Raw genomic sequence first — 17656 nt, forward strand, 5'->3', positions numbered from 1 at the left:
CAAGCAGCGCGTTTTTGTTTTTATGAGTGCATTTGTATCTGATTTCCCTTTTTAAAAATAAACCAACATTCCAGGATATGTTTAATACTGTACATTTAAATGAAAAAAAATTAAACAAAGCAAGCAATGTAAAGATGTGGCTTCCTGAAGTACTAACAATTACACTCTTATTGCGTGATCTGATATTTCAGGAAACAAGATCATTCAAAACAACTACAAACACATCATCCAACAACTTGTTGTTTTGTGCATTCATTTTAAGCAAAACTTGACACCTCTGGATTCAATATTAGTTTTGTCATTGTTCAAGATGTGATGACAAAAGCTAGAACCTATAAGAGATAGTTCACCCAAAAATGAAAACTCTCATCATTTACCCCCATGCCATCCCAGATGTGTATGACTTTCTTTCTATAGAACACAAATGAAGATTTTTAGAAAAAATATCTCTGCTCTGTAGGTCAGACTCTGTAAGTAAGTGATGGTGATCAGACATCTGTAGCTACAAAAATCACATAAAGGAAACATGAAAGTAATCCATATCTTCAGAAGCAATATGATAGTGGTGGGTGATATACAGAACAATATTTCAGTCCTTTTTACTCTAAACAGGCTCCACGTGTGAATTTCAGGTGTAAAAGTGAAAGTGGAGATTTAGAGTAAAAAGGACTTAAAATCTGTTTCTCACCCACACCTATAATATCGCTTCTAAAGATATGGATTGAACCACTGGAGTCATCGGGGTTATTTTTATGTTTCCTTTACAGGTGAAACTCTAAAAATTAGAATATCGTGCAAAAGTTCATTAATTTCAGTAATTCAACTTAAAAGGTGAAACTAATATATTATATAGACTCATTACAAGCAAAGTAAGATATTTCAAGCCTTTATTTGATATAATTTTGATGATTATGGCTTATAGCTTATGAAAACCCCAAATTCAGAATCTCAGAAAATTAGAATATTACATGAAATCAATAAAAAAGGATTTTAAATACAGAAATGTCAGCCCTCTGAAAAGTATAATCATGCATATGTACTCAGTACTTGGTTTGGGCCCCTTTGCATTAATTACTGCCTCAATGCGGCGTGGCATGGATGCTATCAGCCTGTGGCACTGCTGAGGTGTTATGGAAGACCAAGATGCTTCAATAGCGGCCTTCAGCTCTTCTGCATTGTTTGGTCTCATGTCTCTCATCTTTCTCTTGGCAATGCCCCATAGATTCTCTATGGGGTTCAGGTCAGGCGAGTTTGCTGGCCAATCAAGCACAGTAATACCATGGTCATTGAACCAGGTTTGGTACTTTTGGCAGTGTGGGCAGGTGCCAAGTCCTGCTGGAAAATGAAGTCAGCATCTCCATAAAGCTTGTCTGCTGAAGGAAGCATGAAGTGTTCTAAAATGTCCTGGTAGACGGCTGCGTTGACTCTGGACTTAATAAAGCACAGTTGACCAACACCAGCCGATGACATGGCTCCCCAAACCAACACAGACTGTGGAAACTTCACACTGGACTTCAAGCATCTTGGATTGTGTGCCTCTCCATTCTTCCTCCAGACTCTGGGACCTTGGTTTCCAAATGAGATGCAAAATTTGCTCTCATCAGAAAAGAGGACTTTGGACCACTGAGCAACAGACCAGTTCTTTTTTTCTTTAGCCCAGGTAAGACGTTTGACATTTGAAGCCCATGTCCAGGACCCGTCTGTGTGTGGTGGCTCTTGATGCAGTAACTGCAGCCTCAGTCCACTCCTTGTGAAGCTCCCCACACATTTGAATGGCCTTTTCCTGACAATCCTCTCCAGGCTACGGTCATCCCTGCTGCTTGTGCACCTTTTTCTTCCACACTTTTCCCTTCCACTTAACTTTCTATTAATGTGCTTTGATACAGCACTTTGAGAACATCCAACTTCTTTTGCAATTACCTTTTGAGGCTTTCCCTCCTTGTGGAGGGTGTCAATGATGGTTTTCTGCACAACTGTCAGGTCAGCAGTCTTCCCCATGATTGTGAATTCAACTGAACCAGACTGAGAGACCATTTAAAGGCTCAGGAACCCTTTGCAGGTGTTTAGCTGATTAGAGTGTGACACTTTGAGCCTACAATACTGAACCTTTTCACAATATTCAAATTTTCTGAGATTCTGAATTTGGGGTTTTCATAAGCTGTAAGCCATAATCATCAAAATTATATCAAATAACGGCTTGAAATAGCTTACTTTGCTTGTAATGAGTCTATATAATATATTAGTTTCACCTTTTAAGTTGAATTACTGAAATTAATGAACTTTTGCACAATATTCTAATTTTTCGAGTTTCACCTGTATGTGATTTTTGGAGTTACAAAGTTTGTATGGACCTACAGAGCTGATATATTCTTCTAAAAATCCCAGTTTGTGTTCTGCTTAAGAAAGAAAGTCATACACATCTGCGATGGCATGAAGGTGAGTAAATTATGTTAGAATTTTCATTTTTGGGTGAACTTTCCCTTTAACGTATATTGCCATTATCATCATAATAATTTTTGATCAGAGGAATTCTGTTACTTTGACCTACTTAAGGGTCCTGGAGGAAGAGTTCTCACTCACTGATATGACAAAAACTGCTGTGGTTTCCCACAAACACACATGCTTAAAAAAATGATGGCGCCTCTTTCTCCAGTGATGTGGCCGTTAGATTAAAGTCCGGCAGCAGGAGGGAGTGAAGCCAAATGTGGTCAAGCACTCATTTCCTCTGCAGGCTCAGGAAGAAGACACCAGAATAACAGATGCACAGACTAACATTGCACTGCAACTGTTGATTATACAAATCAAATGTGCACTCTTTATTATGGTGCAATTAGAAAATATATTATTTTAAGAAATTAATTGCTCAGTTTAGATCAAATACCTAAAGAAACCTTTTATGCTGGAGTGGTTGATTGTGCTAAGATTTAAGGTTATCTTCTCCGGTATTCTCTGTGGAACCTAAAAAAGGTTCTATTAAGGGTTCCCCTGATATAATTACAACCAAAGACCGTTAATCTGATGCTATATATAATTTTATTTTTATTGGCAATCTCATATATGCCTACACTTCCAGTAAAGTCACTTACTCTATATTTATTATTGCTATTTCCCATTCAAGGCAAGACAGTCTTACTTTTAGTCAGGGGACAAAGCAGGGAAGCTTTTGGCTAGATACAAAGCATAGAGAGTCTTTTTCTACCATTCCCTCAGTGACATCTGCTGGTGGTGACATTTTTACCTCAGCCATTGATATTAATAATGCTTTTAATCTCGATTTTTTGTTTTGTTTTTTTTTGTTCCACATCTTCTTCTACTGATGAAAATATAATAAATTTTGTGAAACCATTAGAACTCCCTAAACTGACAAATTAGCAAAACAATTATCTTGATTCTGAGATAATCTTGGAGGAGCTTGGCGAGGTAATTAAGGCCTTGCCTTCAGGAAAGGCTCTGGGGAGTTTTTTTTAGATCTTATGCTACAGATTTGGCTCCAAGATTTTATAGAATCATTAAAGAATAGAAAGCTTCCTCCATGTCTGATTCTTAATAAGGACAAAGATCCAAGCGAGTGTGAAAGTTACCATCCAATTTCCCTGATCCAGCTAGAGGTTCAAATATTGGCTAACCGATTAAGTAAAGTTAAGACATCTCTTATACATACAGATCAGGTGGGGTTCATTTGGGGCCGCAGCTTTTCTGATAACATTAAGCATTTCATCAATGTCAGTGGAAAATGATCAGACTCTGGTCGCTGCCATCTCACTTGATGCCGAAAAGGCATTTGATGTGGTAGAATGGGATTGTCTTTTTAAGATTTTGGAAATGCACGGGTTTGGAAATATGTTTATTGGATGGATTAAGTTACTTTATAGACACCTGGTAGCGTCGGTCTGTACAAACAAATTGATTAATTTCAGATTACTTTAATCTGGATAGGGTTTTATTATTATGCATTCGGTCTCAGACATTTGGCTCATTGGTCGCTTCCACTTGAGAGAGCCCCTCCCTGGTTTTATATTGAACAGGAAGTTCTTGCCCCTATTTAGCCATTACAAAGCCCTTCTATTAAACTAACCGGAGAAGTTAAATTACAGCCCGTTATCTAACATTTGCACTCGGTATGGACAAAAGTTTCCAGAGTGGAACATTTATTTAAATGTTGCCTCGAGCATATGGCAGAACCCAAAACTATGTATTAATAAGTCCCCTTTCTGCTGATCAGTGTGGATTGTGAGGGAGGTGACCTATGTGAGAGTTGAGTGTTGAGATCCTTTGAAAATTTGGTTCAATGTTTTGGGATTCCCAGATCTCAGTTCTTTAGGTATTTACAGATGTGCCACCTGCTCTGTACTATTTTTGGGAATATTAGAGTAATAGTGGGGGTTAATTGTTGATTTTGTGTATATATGTTTTGTTTTTCTGTGTTTAATATGTGAATCAATAAAAATAGTTAATCAGAAAATTATTGCTATTTCCCACATTTTAAAATAATAGTAAATAAGGCATTCCCAATTCAGTTCAATTCTGATTCACAAGCCCAATTCATTTGGTCTTTTTTTCAGGTATGTCTTTTTTGCATACATATAAATCTCTCAGATAATGCTGCTTATACAGGGGACCTTCTTTGTACAATGCAAAAATATTAGGGCTGTTAAAATTTTTAATCGAATTAATTACACGATGTCCCTATTAATTAACCGCGATTAATCGCATATACAAATATTTGCTGAGAAAGCCCCTCGTATAACAATAATTAAATATATAGTGATTAAATAATTATACATAGTTATCTTTATATATTTAAAAATTATATTCAGATAATTAAAATGCATTACATTCTTGTGGCAGAAGAGTTCATCATTGATAAGACAATACAAAAAGCAGCTTTAGAACACAATGTATTGTTTACTACCATATTATTGATCATAAGTCAATCATTGGCACACAGTTCACAGCAATCCATTACACAAGTGAATTTGACAATGAGTTCGAGATTTATTATGAGGGCTTGTTTAAGGACCCATTCATTTCAACAAGCGTCAGACATGTTTGTGTAGCGTCTCGGACTAGTTGCGTCATAAACATAACATTTTTAGGTTGCTGTGTCAAGTTAAATATGCTTTAACACTTAGAACACATCTTGAGATCCCTTAGTTCAAATTTGTGCTCCATCAAGTGTTTGAACGCAACGAATGTCTGTTTTGTGCTGTCTGGTTGCTTTCTTCACTGTATAAACTGCGTTGAGCTGAAATTTCAATTACAGGAGTAAACAGGTGGTACTACAAGCTTGCATTTCTCAGGAATCTTCCTTAATACAATCCGGGGGCATTGCGATTAATTGCATAATTTTTTTTGACGTGTTTTTTTTTTAATCACACTGAATTAACGCGTTAAATCGACAGCCGTAAAAAAAATTTTTTTTTTACATGGCAACAAATTTGTAAAATGGCTATAACTTTACAGACAAGTTTAGTAAAGATTTTATCACACTATTGTTTATTTCTTGAGGCTATACTTTTGAAACAGTGAGTATTTTAATGTTTCTGGATTGGCCCCATTCACTTCCATTGTAAGTGCCTCAATGTATCCTCGGTTTTTTATTTTTCAGAAGTACTCGGAGGTACGAGTTAAAATACATTTTTGTGGTAATCAATATTACGCCACAAATGCTGTTGATTGAGCTTAACTTGTATCAAACATGGAATACTCCTTTTAATAACCAAAATCAAATTTTTTTATTAAAATGTTAAATGATACAAATACACATTGTTTATGTACAATCAAATATGCATTTTACATTCCCAATGTAATCAGCAAGATTTACGTTTGTTAGTTTTCCTCAAAATCCTGAGGTTTTTATTTCAGTGGCACCCTAATGCAACCAAAGGCAAAGTTTCAGGCACTCTACTGCACTCTTGTGGTATAAATAAGAAATTGCAATCAGCCAGTCTCAAGGATCAACAAATTTCCAAGGCTATATCTTCATAGTTCGGTGGTCTGTAGCTGATCAGATCAGATCAGAGATTCCAGGCACAAAGACGTAACAGCATTGTTTACATGAACTTCAGCTCCTACTGTTGATATTCTTTAAGAATGTTGTTTGCAATGACTAATCTCTGGATCTCGCTGGTGCCTTCGTAGATTTCTGTGATGCGGGCATCTCGGTAGTGTCTCTCAGCAGGCATGTCTGTTACGTAACCCATTCCGCCCAGCACCTGGATGGCCTTCATGTTTAATGCAATATCAGGTTAGTGGACCTTTGATCTTTGAACATTTCCTCCTTTAAAAGTAAAACAACATATCATTAAGAACTTTAGGGTGTTTACCTGATGAGAGACAAATGTTGCAGCCTCAGATGCAGCAAGTTTTGCCATTGCAGCTTCCTGGAGAACACAGAAAAATATACAGTATAAACATGATTTGCACATTTTCAGAAGAACATGTCAAGGATGCTTGCCCGTTGCATGATTCTGGGATGTTCTGGTTCCCAGGACATTACTATGCCGTTGCTAAGTTTTTTGGAGTGGGATGCCATGTGGTTGCTTCTTAACTGGCCCATGTCAAAAGAGTTTAAGATATTCTGTTCCCTAGATGATACAAGATCCAACACCAAACCATCAGTTCATTTAACATGAGCAGTACAATATTTCTTCTTGAGAAGATGCACTAACCTTCATAAAAGGTTTCTTTGCGTCCCGCAGAATTGCAGCTTTCCAGGTGAGAAGCCGAGCGCTCTCTATAGCTACAGCCATGTCTGCTAATTTGAACTGAAAGAGACATTTATACAAAAGCAAACCTTTATCATCCCAGATATTAAATTAAAACATGAAACAAACACTCTTTTCTCAATGTAAACATCAAGGAAGTGTTAGAGATATTTTATGGCCTGTATGTTACCTGTATTGCCTGCAGTTTCCCAATCGGAGCACCGAAAGCTGTTCTCTTATGAGCGTAATCAGCAGCACAGTCCAGCGCCGCCTGTGCAATCCCAAGAGCCTGTGCTGCTATACCGATCCGCCCACTGTCCAGAGTTTGCTGTTAAAAGTGTTACATTTTTACTTTGTCGTAAGTTTTGTCTTTTGATGAAAATGAGCAAATACTTTCATGTTCAAATCAAAATTTTAAAGTAAAAAATGTTAACGTCATATAATTGTAGTCTTTCAAAAATAACATTTTAGTTGACGATAATGTGCAAAGTGACAAAAACTACCACATAACCAAATAAACCACTTACAATTATTTGAACATGTATCAAACAAATTAAAATTTTATATATTTCATAAAACAGCATCAGAAAACTGTTCTTAAAACTGAGGTCCTGAAATAAGAGCAAATAATGAATACACTGAAGTATTAGCTACTTTTTAGAAGTTACTTTGTTGTGAATTCCTCATGTTCTGATAGTTTAGGATATTGTGACGTGTTGAACATTTTTAATGATTTACATTTACATTTAAGACGGGTTTATCCAAGTGACTTACAGAGCCTTTATTACAGGGATAATCCCCCCGGAGCAACCAGGAGTTAAGTGCCTTGCTCAAGGACACAATGGTGGTGGCTGTGGGGATCGAACCCATTTTTAAAGGGATCGATTTTTAAAGGAATAATTTACCCAAAAATAATGATTTACTCACCCTTATGCCAACCCAGATGTGTATGACTTTCTTTCTTCTGCTGAACACAAATAAAAAATTTTAGAAGAATATCTCAGCTCTGTTGGTCCATTCAATGCAAGTAAATGGTGACCTGATATCAGAAGGTCCAAAAAGACATAAAGGGAGAATAAAAGTAATCCATAAGACTCCAGTGGTTAAATCCATGTCTTCAGAAGCGATATGATAAGTGTCGGTGAGAAAAATATCAATATTTAAGTCTGTTTTTAACATAAATTCTCCTCTCTGCCCAGTAGGTGGCGATATGCATGAAGAATGCAAATCACCAAAAACAAAAGAATGTAGAAGTAAAAGCGAAAGTGGGGAGTGACATCTGTGATGGCATGAGGGTGAGTAAATTATGAATTAAAAATTTTTGAGTGAACTATCCCTTTAAGGAAACGACTTTGAGGTCATTAAAATGTTAGTAAAATTTATTGCACGTGTGCTCAGTGGGGAAATCCCCCAACATACTATGACTGGATTATTTCAATATACATGTATAAAACAGTGTCAGTGCATTGTTAATATCTTTGCAGTATTGTATTTTTTCTCAACAGTTTATTTGACCTAAAAACCATATGATTAGTAATAATACATCTTTTTTTTTGTCTCATGACAAAATCAAAAAACCTTTTGTCAACAAACGTTTGTCAGTAATTTCGTTGACAAGATTAACACTGGATCAAAGCCTTCATGAATTAAACAATTACAGTAGATCAAATGCAGATGGTAAGAATGGATATAGATTGAGTTTAATGAACAATTTTTACATTTTTGAGAATAAATTACTTGTGTGCTAAAATCATACCATTGCAATCTTGAAGCCCATTCCCCTTTCTCCCAGCATGTTGCCGAGTGGGATACGACAGTCTTCCAGAATGATATTGGCAGTGGATGAAGCCCGAATTCCCAGTTTGTCCTCTTTCTTCCCTAAAGACAACCCCGGATGAGGCATCGGCACCAGGAACGCACTAATTCCCTGATTTTCAGATTCATTCACAAACAAAATCAGAATAAACATTTTATTACTTCTAATTTGAAAGCTCTCCTTCACTGTTTAACTATGCACATTCAAATCAAATAACTGCAGCTCTTTGCATTTTTCCTCAATTCTATTACAATTATACATCATCAATGTTTTTCAAATCAGGTCATTCAAAATTGAAAATGCAAATCGCACCTTGTGCTTTAGGCTCTTGTCTGTTGTAGCAAATACAACCGTGGCCGAAGCATCCCAGCAGTTGGTTATCCAGGCCTTGGTTCCATTCAGAACCCACTCGTCTCCCTCCTTCCGCGCCAATGTTGATGCGGCACCTGCATCACTGCCGTTTCCTTTAAAACAAAATAAACAAGTTTAGCACAACACTTTATAGAGGCAGACATACTCAATTGTGCATGTGTCATTGATGGTATTGCAAACATGTCAACTCTTTGGATCTATAGACGTATAAACTAAATCATTCCAATAAAAGACTCTACAACCGAGTCATTAGAAGGAAAGTGTGGTAGGGTAAAGGAGTAGAACAGTGCTTTATAGTGTTTCACAGCTCATGTAAATGCTGTTGTTTTTACCTGGCTCACTCAGAGCAAAACATCCCACTTTTTCCCCCGTGGTGAAGGGTGTAATCCATTGCTTTTTCTGTTCCTCTGTGCCAAACTTCATAATCGGACCCAGATACAGTGACTAAAACGCAGAAATGTAAACAGATTGCTTTTGTGTTAAATGTGTAATCCTATATGTTAGGATGATGCTTTGTGCTGCAAAGCCTATAGAATTATAACGGTAATTAGAAAAAGAGAGGATGTATTTTTCAAAAGGACTGGATCATTTTCATTACTGTGCGCAGTAATAATTGTAAATGAGAAAATGTGGTTATTTGTCATGAAAATAGTATCTTACTGCTCCATAAAATAGGTTTTCATACGTTTGTGCAAAATATTGCTTTTGAAGTGAATTATGAACCAGACAAGGCCTGTGAGAGAAATACAAAGAAGAATATTGCCACTCTTTTTTTGACCATCTTTCCTATTTGTGACTGCTCGGTTTGTTGTTTAACTACAACTTTAACGAAAGGTTCAGGATTTATTAATGAAGTTTTTCATTAACAGAATAAAAAGCAACTCACATTATTCACACTGACGATGACTCCAGTTGAGGCACATCCTCTGCTGAGCTCTTCCACGGCGAGACTGTATGCGAGATAATCCATCCCAGCTCCACCCAGATTCTCTGGTACCTCTACAGCCATGACCCCCATCGCGCCAAGCTCTAGTACCTGAACAAATTAAACCTTTAAAACTAAAGACTTCTACAATAAACCTTACATGCCCAATTAAATTATTTAGAACTTTGCAACTGATGTGTCTTTTACCTGCTTGGCTGGGAACATGTGATCTTTATCCAGCTGGGCAGCGATTGGCACAAGTTCCTTTTGAGCATAGTCTCTACATGTCTGTCTCATCATTTGATGCAATTCTGGCAACTCTGCAAGCTGGGTCAAACAACGAGCACCATGACCCGCTACCATGACCAGAGCTGATGAATAAATAAAGAATTTGGATTTTTTTTTTACGTTTTTGATTTTCCTCTTATGGAAAGAAACTGGTAATTGTATTCACCAAAGTGGCATTCAACTGATCACAATGTATAGTCAGGACGTTAATAATGTGAAAAATTACTATTACAATTTGAAATATTTAATATTAATATTTAACTTAAATTACTTAAAAAAGCTCTTATCAAAGAATCCTCCATGTGCAGCAATGACAGCTTTGCAGATCCTTGGCATTCTAGCTGTCAGATACTCAGGTGACATTTCACCCCACACTTCCTGTAGCACTTGCCATAGATGTGTCTGTCTTGTCGGGCACTTCTCACACACCTTACAGTCTAGCTGATCCCACAAAAGCTCAATGGGGTTAAGATCAGTAACACTCTTTCCAATTATCTGTTGTCCAAAGTCTGTGTTGTGCACACTCTAACCTTTTCTTTTAGTTTTTCTGTTTCAAAAGTGTCTTTTTCTTTGCAATTCTACCCATAAGGCCTCCTGAGTCTTCTCTTTACTGTTGTACATGAAACTGGTGTTGAGTGGGTAGAATTCAATGAAGCTGTCAGCTGAGGACATGTGAGGCATCGATTTCTCAAACTAGAGACTCTGATGTACTTATCCTTTTTTAGTTGAACATTTGGCCTTCCACATCTCTTTCTGTCCTTGCTAGAGCCAGTTGTCTTTGAAGAATGTAGTGTACATCTTTTTATATGAAATCTTAATTTTTTTTTTTTTTGCCAATTTCAAGCATTGCTGTATAATTTCATTCCTCAAAACAATGATTGACACAAGTTCCTAGATAAAGCTGTTTCTTTTTTGCCCTTTTTGCCCTAATATTGACCTTAAGACATGCCAGTCTACTGCATACAGTGGCAACTCAAAAACAAATACAAAGACAATGTTAAGCTTCATTTAATGAACCAAATAGCTTTCAATGGTATTTGATATAATGGGAACTGATTTTCTAGTACCAAATGAGAAATTTAGAAATGGGGCCTGTCTAGATTTGATAAAAAAAAAAAAACTATTTTATTATTTTTTCAAATAGTGATGGTGCTGTTTTTTTTACATCAGTAATGTCCTGACTATACTTTGTGACCAGTTGAATGTCAGTTTGGTGAATTAAAGTACAAATTTACTTCCGAAACAGCAAAATCTGTACATTATTGGCCTCCAGTGTATAGTGGTGAAAGGTGGACAATATCAGCAAGAGCATGTATACATGAATGCAGTGTTGGCATCACACTGTAATACCGTGGTATTTGCATAATATTCTAAGATGCTTTAAAGAATACCATGTTACCATATCAACATGGTGGGTTTTGGTAATTTGTTGTTAATAAAATGTATGAACCACACAATATTAGAGCACAATACACACGCGCAGAACCTGTAGAATAAAAGTAGGTGAAAGGTCACGGTAAAACTCCCTCTGATCATACCGGCGGGGAAAACAACTTTAATAAAACAAATCTGCTTTATACTTAGAAAATGAGTGTGTGTACATGCATCATTAGTGCGCAGAGTGTGTCTCTAATGAAGATGGGAACCAACCGGAGTGATACTTAAGTTTGGAATAAAACAGACAGCTGTCAGGTAAAGAGTAAATCAACATATGAGTATTATATGTATCTTTAATTTTTTGTGCTGTCATTGCATTGTCTCTAGTAAAGTAGTTGTAAATGCTTCCTGCGATATACACTTGCTAATGATGAGTTGTGAGTGACACTGGTGTAAACATGCAGTAATATTCATTGAAGACACTGACCTTTCCGTGCTTTGAAAAGCGCCGCCATCTTGGCTCTAATATTTCCTCTTGCGTAACAGCAAACAGGAAGTGGAGAACGTGTGCTCGTGCCATGTGATCATGACGTCAAGATGATGGTCTTTTGTTTTGTTTTGAGTGAGTAATAAAAAAAGAGTAAAGGTAAAACATAAATGAAATATAATATTGCTTAAAGGAGAAATTTGAAATGTATAAAATATTTTTTAAATATAATATGTATATTATAAATAGTCATATAGATTATATATTTCTACATTGTGAAAAAACTCTTTTCTGGATGAAATATTAAATGTATATAAAACATTTTTTTTATTTAAAGCATAAACTGTTTCCTTTAGACAGTATACACTTGTGTAATAAAATACACCGATCCGCCACAACATTAAAACCTCCTGCTAATAGGGGGGACCTACACCCCTTCCTGCTGCCAAAACAGTGCCAACTCCCATCTGAGAATAGCATTCTGAAATTATATTCTTCTCACCACAATTGTACTCTCTCATCAACTGCTGCTCACTGGATGTTTTTTTTTTTTTTTTGCCACCATTCTGAGTAAATTCTAGAGACTGTTGTGTGAAAATCCCAGGAGATCAGCAGTTACAGAAATACTCAAACCAGCCCATCTGGCACCAACAATCATCCATGTGCTTATCTAATCAGCCCATCATGTGGCAGCAGTTCAGTGCATAATATCATTCAGATACGGGTCAGGAGCTTCAGTTAATGTTCACATCAACCATCAGAATGGGGGAAAAAATGTGACCTCAGTGATTTGGACCGTGGCATGATTGTTGGTGCCAGACTGACTGGTTTGAGTATTTCTGTAACTGCTGATCTCCTGGGATTTTCACACACAACAGTCTCTAAAATCTACTCAGAATGGTGCCAAAATCAAAAAACATCCTGTGAGCGGCAGTTCTGCAGATGGAAATGCCTTGTTGATGAAAGAGGTCAACAGTAACTCAGATAAGAGGAGTTCTGCTCTTTACAATTGTGGTGAGAAATGCTATTCTGAGAAGCGGGTTGGTGCTGTTTGGTGGCACGAGGGGGACCTACTCAATATTAGGCAGGTGGTTTTAATGTTGTGGCTGATCAGTGTTTATTTCTTTAATGTTACTTATTAAAGTTTACTAAAAAAGTACCAGTAGTTTTTTTTTTTGAGTAAAAGGAATGAAACGAAGAATGAATTTTAATCATTTAAAGCATACTTTATTTTTTTAGCCAAACTTCTGCATAATAAAATATATTTATTTAATGTTACTAATTAAAGTGTACAAAAAGTTACAAGCATTTTTATTTATTTATTTTTGGGGGGTTAATAAAATATTAAAAAAATTAAAAAAATTTAAATAAAAGAGTAGTCAGCTTTTATTTTTCCAAAACATGTTTATTATTGGCATCATAAAAAGTCAGTTTGATGTCCGGAACAATTTAAATGAATCTATTCTTAGGAGAGAAGTCAGAGAAAGGGAGGAAGGATATTGTGTTAAAAACCCCATGAGAAGGCTAAACGCTATTCAGTGAGGTTAGTTTACTGTTTAGCGGTGGTCAGATTGAAGCAGCCATGTTTGTGGAACTGCATGTCCCTCACACGGCGCATGGACTGAATCTGAGGCTGGAAGGCGCAGAACTCGTTGTAATGTCTGTAGTCGCCACACTCAAACAGATACTGGTAGCCTCTGTAGCCAGGGTACTGGTATCCCACCCAACTTCGAAAAAAAGAAAGAATATGTTAGAATTTGTAAAAGATAGCGTAGTATTGTTATTAGACTACCTGTTACATACTCATTATTTAACACAAATTGGTCTGTACTTTTGCACTGCTTTCTGTAGTACTTTGTGTTAATAATCATGCTAAAAGTCTCTGGCCTGCTGAAATGACTAGCTTACACCAATATGAAATTCCATGCTGTTTCAGGTGGGTTAAGGCTGGTTTAGTGCTAGTCTAACTGGTGGACTAGCTAGCCATGCTGTCCACCATCAAGGCCATGCTGGTTGACTAGCCTTTTCTGATGTGGAGAGCATGGCTTAGGTAGGCGACAAAGGAAACAAGCACCAAACTAGCATAAGCCCGCTGCAATCAGCATGGGAATTCATGATGTGTCAGGACGTCTTGCTGGTTAAGCTAGTTTAGAAGTCTTGGCTAGCATCCAAAACAAATGCTGGTGACCAGCAGTGTACATCAATCAAACACATTATTGACAACTAGAAGTGGCCCTGTGTTTAAGGTTTGACGTGGTACTTACGCTCCACCAGGAACCCTCACGCTGCCCACTCTGTCACAGAAGCCATGCGCCCACAGGGTTGGCACATCATCCTCCTGGATTTCCATCTTGTTGCCCTTGAAGTCGGACAGCTCATACAGGCAGATCTTGTGCTCCAGGGGATCCTGGAAGCATCAAAACAAATTTCAATGATACAGCTTGCTGAGGTCGTGCATTTAAATTGAACATGTGTAATGCAGAATTTGCGTTGCCCCAAAATGTTCATACCATACGAATGGGTCTGAGGGACATGAGACAATCACTGCGGTAGCTGTTTGACCAGGTGTCCCAGCGAGGATACTCGCCCTTCTCCAGGATGAACATCTCACCACGGAAGTTAGTCTGCTCGAAGGCAACAAAGCTGAAGACATGGACAGTAGGGAGAGATGTGTACCAGACAGATGTTGACAGTAGATGGCAACACGTGGACGAGGAAAAAAAGAGAGGAACGGAGGGATAACAGCATGAGTATGGAGGAAAAGGATGGTACCGACAAGTCAGAAAAAGATGTTGCCATTGGCATCCATGATTCATCAGGGAATGTCCAACATTTAGAAATAGCCTCTATGTTTTTCCCATCCACATTAGATAGAATCCATTTGATAGTGACTTACGGGCCGCACTCAACAATGATACTGCGGACTCTGTCCATTCCGCGTTCACAAACGTTCATACACTCGTTTTGGACCTCCATCATCTTGCCCTGGAAGTTCTCCTGGTCGAACAGGAAGATCTGCAAGAGTTCAGGAAGATGAAGACACTTGGAATTGGGCTCGGGTAAGACTATCATTTAGAACACCATTTAGCAATTTGGGCTCGGGCAAGACTATCATTTAGAACACCATTTAGCAATTTGGGCTCGGGCAAGACTATCATTTAGAACACCATTTAGCAATTTAGCTCATGGTTACTTATTCATGCTCCTGGAGAGCCACTTTCCTGTAGAGTTTAACTCTAACTCTAATCAAATGCAACTGAACCAAATAATCAAGGTCTTTGGGTTTACTTAAAATTCACAGCATGATGTGTTGGAATTAAACTTTGGAAAGTGGCTTTCTACGAATAGGTCATTGTAATTTGACTGGATGTTGCATTATTATATAGAAGTAGGCTATTCCTCTACAGAAGTAGAATCTTTAATCATCTACTTAAGGTTCCATGCCAATCAAAACTTATGTCAAGACATAGCTACTCACTCTGTAGTTGCCCATCATTCCGGGATCTCCGGTCTTGGAGGCCTTGCTGGTGGCAAAAGGGGCAGGAGCTCCCTTGTCCTTGGCATCGGTGCCTTGGTTGGTGGCGGACTTGGCAGTCTGAGACATGATGTAAGAGTTCAAGAATGTCTGTGGGAGAGAGAGCAAAGGGTGGGAAAGGCTTGACATTTTTGGATATACTCAAAATATCTGTACAAGTCCAGTGTGATGGGAGTGGGGAAATCTGTTTGAAGACCTGACAGATTTGAATGGAGTTAGGGTGAGGGATGGTAGGACTTTGGGATTATATTTCAAATGGTTGCTATCAATCTCCAAATACAAAAATAGCATGAAAAATAAGTGAATCCAGGGTGATTTCCTACTGCATCCATAAGTTGTGATTGCCTTGAAGATCAAGGCAGGTACGAAAGGGAATCCCTGCTGTAGAATAAGTTGGGAACACTTTTGCTGTATCCCTTTTGGATGCATTTGTGTTTGCTGGCCTCTTACCTGCTTGAGTACAGCTGTGACTTGCTGGGTTGGCTGGCTTGTGCTGGCCCTTCTGACCACTGCCCAACCTTTTATACCCTGGCAAGGTGAGTATAGAGGGGCTTGGCGTACAATAGAAGCACCCCGTCATCAGAGTTTGCCTGTGCCAAAGCCGCATGGTCAGTGCATAGTCCAGAACGCTCTCCCTGCTGTGCCTGTAAGCATTTTACTGTCAATGGAAAGCCCTGACAATAGCACTTTCACCTCCTAGGCACTCTGTGCTATAAGCTACATATGAACGAGAGGTATTCACAGGTCAGAGGTCAGGTAAAGCTAATCATTTCTACTGAGATTTTTAACATGTTCTCTGACTTTGCCTGACTTTCATAAGAAATATGGTCTTTACATGTTTACCTTACTAGGATTACACTGATGCTAACAACATTTATATGGGTTTGTTTAAATCTAGCAAAGTAGCAAGAGAATGAACAGATACAAATTACTTAGCAAGCATTTAGCAATATTATTTAGCAATTAAAAGACAAGTAAAAGTCTTTAATTTGTCACATAAACATACATGTTGTGGCAGTGAAATGCTATACCTGTATCTCACCTTAATTGTGCTTTTGTATAACTTACTAACATAAAGAAATGAAAGGATAGCAACAAAGTTAAGGATTATGTGAAAATATGAAATATAATGTATCTAAGTGAAAGTTTATAATATACAGTATATTAAATATAATATAAAAGGTATAATATAAAGTATGTATGTGTTTCATGTTTCATGAGCGTATATGCTCTTTCTAACATCAGTTTACCATCATTACATTTTTTATGATTCTTTAGAATTAATTTAATATGACATATACCGTGGTATATTTTAAATAGTTTTTGTGTCTTTAAATGCTGTTTGTTTTATGGCAAATAGTTTGTGAACGGCATTGTTATGCAATGAAAAGATCCCAGATGGAATTCCACATGATCTCACAGGCACTCTTTGAACCGGCTCTATCTGAGATGTACAGCCACGATCTTCCCAAATGAATGCTGCAACAACACTGTAACAACTTCAGTGTATTTTGTGTCCATCTCTCTTTACTGATTTACTGAATGATAATACATAATGTTTAAAAGCAAAATAATATGAGGGACAGCCTACAATTTTTATAAATACACCGTATAAGATTTCTGTATTTTTATTTATAAAAACAACAAATATGAATGCTTATCTACTGTATATTGTCTCACACAAGCACAAATGTTTACTATCACATTTAAGGCTTGTAAATGGCTCAAATTATTTGTTTTCCTAAAGATATTTAAAGGTTATCTATTTGTTTGCTAATGTTAAATATGTTAAATAGTTATTTTGGTGCAACTTCCTTAACAAGGTCCATGGAAATAGCAAAACAGTGGTAGAGAATGTGAAACCAGCAACACTTGTTGATTGGACAACTTCAATCTTTATTTAAACTGCTTCAATATTTGAAATAATACAATTTTGAGTCTATCCTAGCTGTCTTAGGCCAAAGGCAGGGAAACACCCTGGACAGGTGGCCAGTCCATCACAGGGCAACACACAGACATACACAATCTCACTCACACCTATGGGCAATTTAGAATTTCCAATTCACTTAACCTGCATGTTTTTTTGTGGATTCCATGTTGGACTGTGGGGAAAACTGGAGGAAACCCACACAAACACTGGGAGAACATG

General features: G+C 37.4%; 2 protein-coding genes across 2 annotated transcripts; both read right to left on the reverse strand.

Annotated features, from left to right (window-relative positions):
- Positions 1 to 5727: 5727 nt before the first annotated feature.
- On the reverse strand, positions 5728 to 12024 carry LOC127635983 (short-chain specific acyl-CoA dehydrogenase, mitochondrial-like). The gene is made up of 10 exons (XM_052116315.1): positions 11973 to 12024; positions 10028 to 10191; positions 9782 to 9931; positions 9228 to 9339; positions 8836 to 8987; positions 8464 to 8634; positions 6898 to 7035; positions 6672 to 6767; positions 6327 to 6383; positions 5728 to 6224 (listed from the first exon to the last, which is right to left on the reverse strand). The coding sequence occupies exons 1-10, from the start codon at positions 11998 to 12000 to the stop codon at positions 6072 to 6074; spliced, it is 1221 nt and encodes a 406-aa protein (XP_051972275.1). The 5' UTR covers positions 12001 to 12024; the 3' UTR covers positions 5728 to 6071.
- Positions 12025 to 13313: 1289 nt separating this feature from the next.
- On the reverse strand, positions 13314 to 16102 carry LOC127635870 (beta-crystallin B1-like). Its single transcript, XM_052116133.1, has 6 exons — positions 15958 to 16102; positions 15451 to 15597; positions 14869 to 14987; positions 14483 to 14615; positions 14237 to 14379; positions 13314 to 13699 (listed from the first exon to the last, which is right to left on the reverse strand). The coding sequence occupies exons 2-6, from the start codon at positions 15574 to 15576 to the stop codon at positions 13522 to 13524; spliced, it is 699 nt and encodes a 232-aa protein (XP_051972093.1). The 5' UTR covers positions 15577 to 15597; positions 15958 to 16102; the 3' UTR covers positions 13314 to 13521.
- Between the last annotated feature and the right edge of the window lie 1554 nt (positions 16103 to 17656).

Source organism: Xyrauchen texanus, chromosome 43 (genome assembly GCF_025860055.1).
Source record: "Xyrauchen texanus isolate HMW12.3.18 chromosome 43, RBS_HiC_50CHRs, whole genome shotgun sequence".
NCBI lineage: Eukaryota > Metazoa > Chordata > Actinopteri > Cypriniformes > Catostomidae > Xyrauchen > Xyrauchen texanus.

Excerpts from the sequence above, each read along its gene's own strand:
- LOC127635983 (XM_052116315.1), bottom strand. The coding sequence starts at position 12,000 with ATGGCGGCGCTTTTCAAAGCACGGAAAG. Across the intron at positions 8,635-8,835 it reads ACAAGAGCCTAAAGCACAAG|GGAATTAGTGCGTTCCTGGT; the intron begins GTGCGATTTGCA and ends TCTGAAAATCAG. Across the intron at positions 6,384-6,671 it reads CAAAGAAACCTTTTATGAAG|GAAGCTGCAATGGCAAAACT; the intron begins GTTAGTGCATCT and ends TGTGTTCTCCAG.
- LOC127635870 (XM_052116133.1), bottom strand. The coding sequence starts at position 15,576 with ATGTCTCAGACTGCCAAGTCCGCCACCAACCAAGGCACCGATGCCAAG. Across the intron at positions 14,988-15,450 it reads GAATGATGGGCAACTACAGA|ATCTTCCTGTTCGACCAGGA; the intron begins GTGAGTAGCTAT and ends GAACTCTTGCAG. Across the intron at positions 14,380-14,482 it reads CCCTCAGACCCATTCGTATG|GATCCCCTGGAGCACAAGAT; the intron begins GTATGAACATTT and ends TGATGCTTCCAG.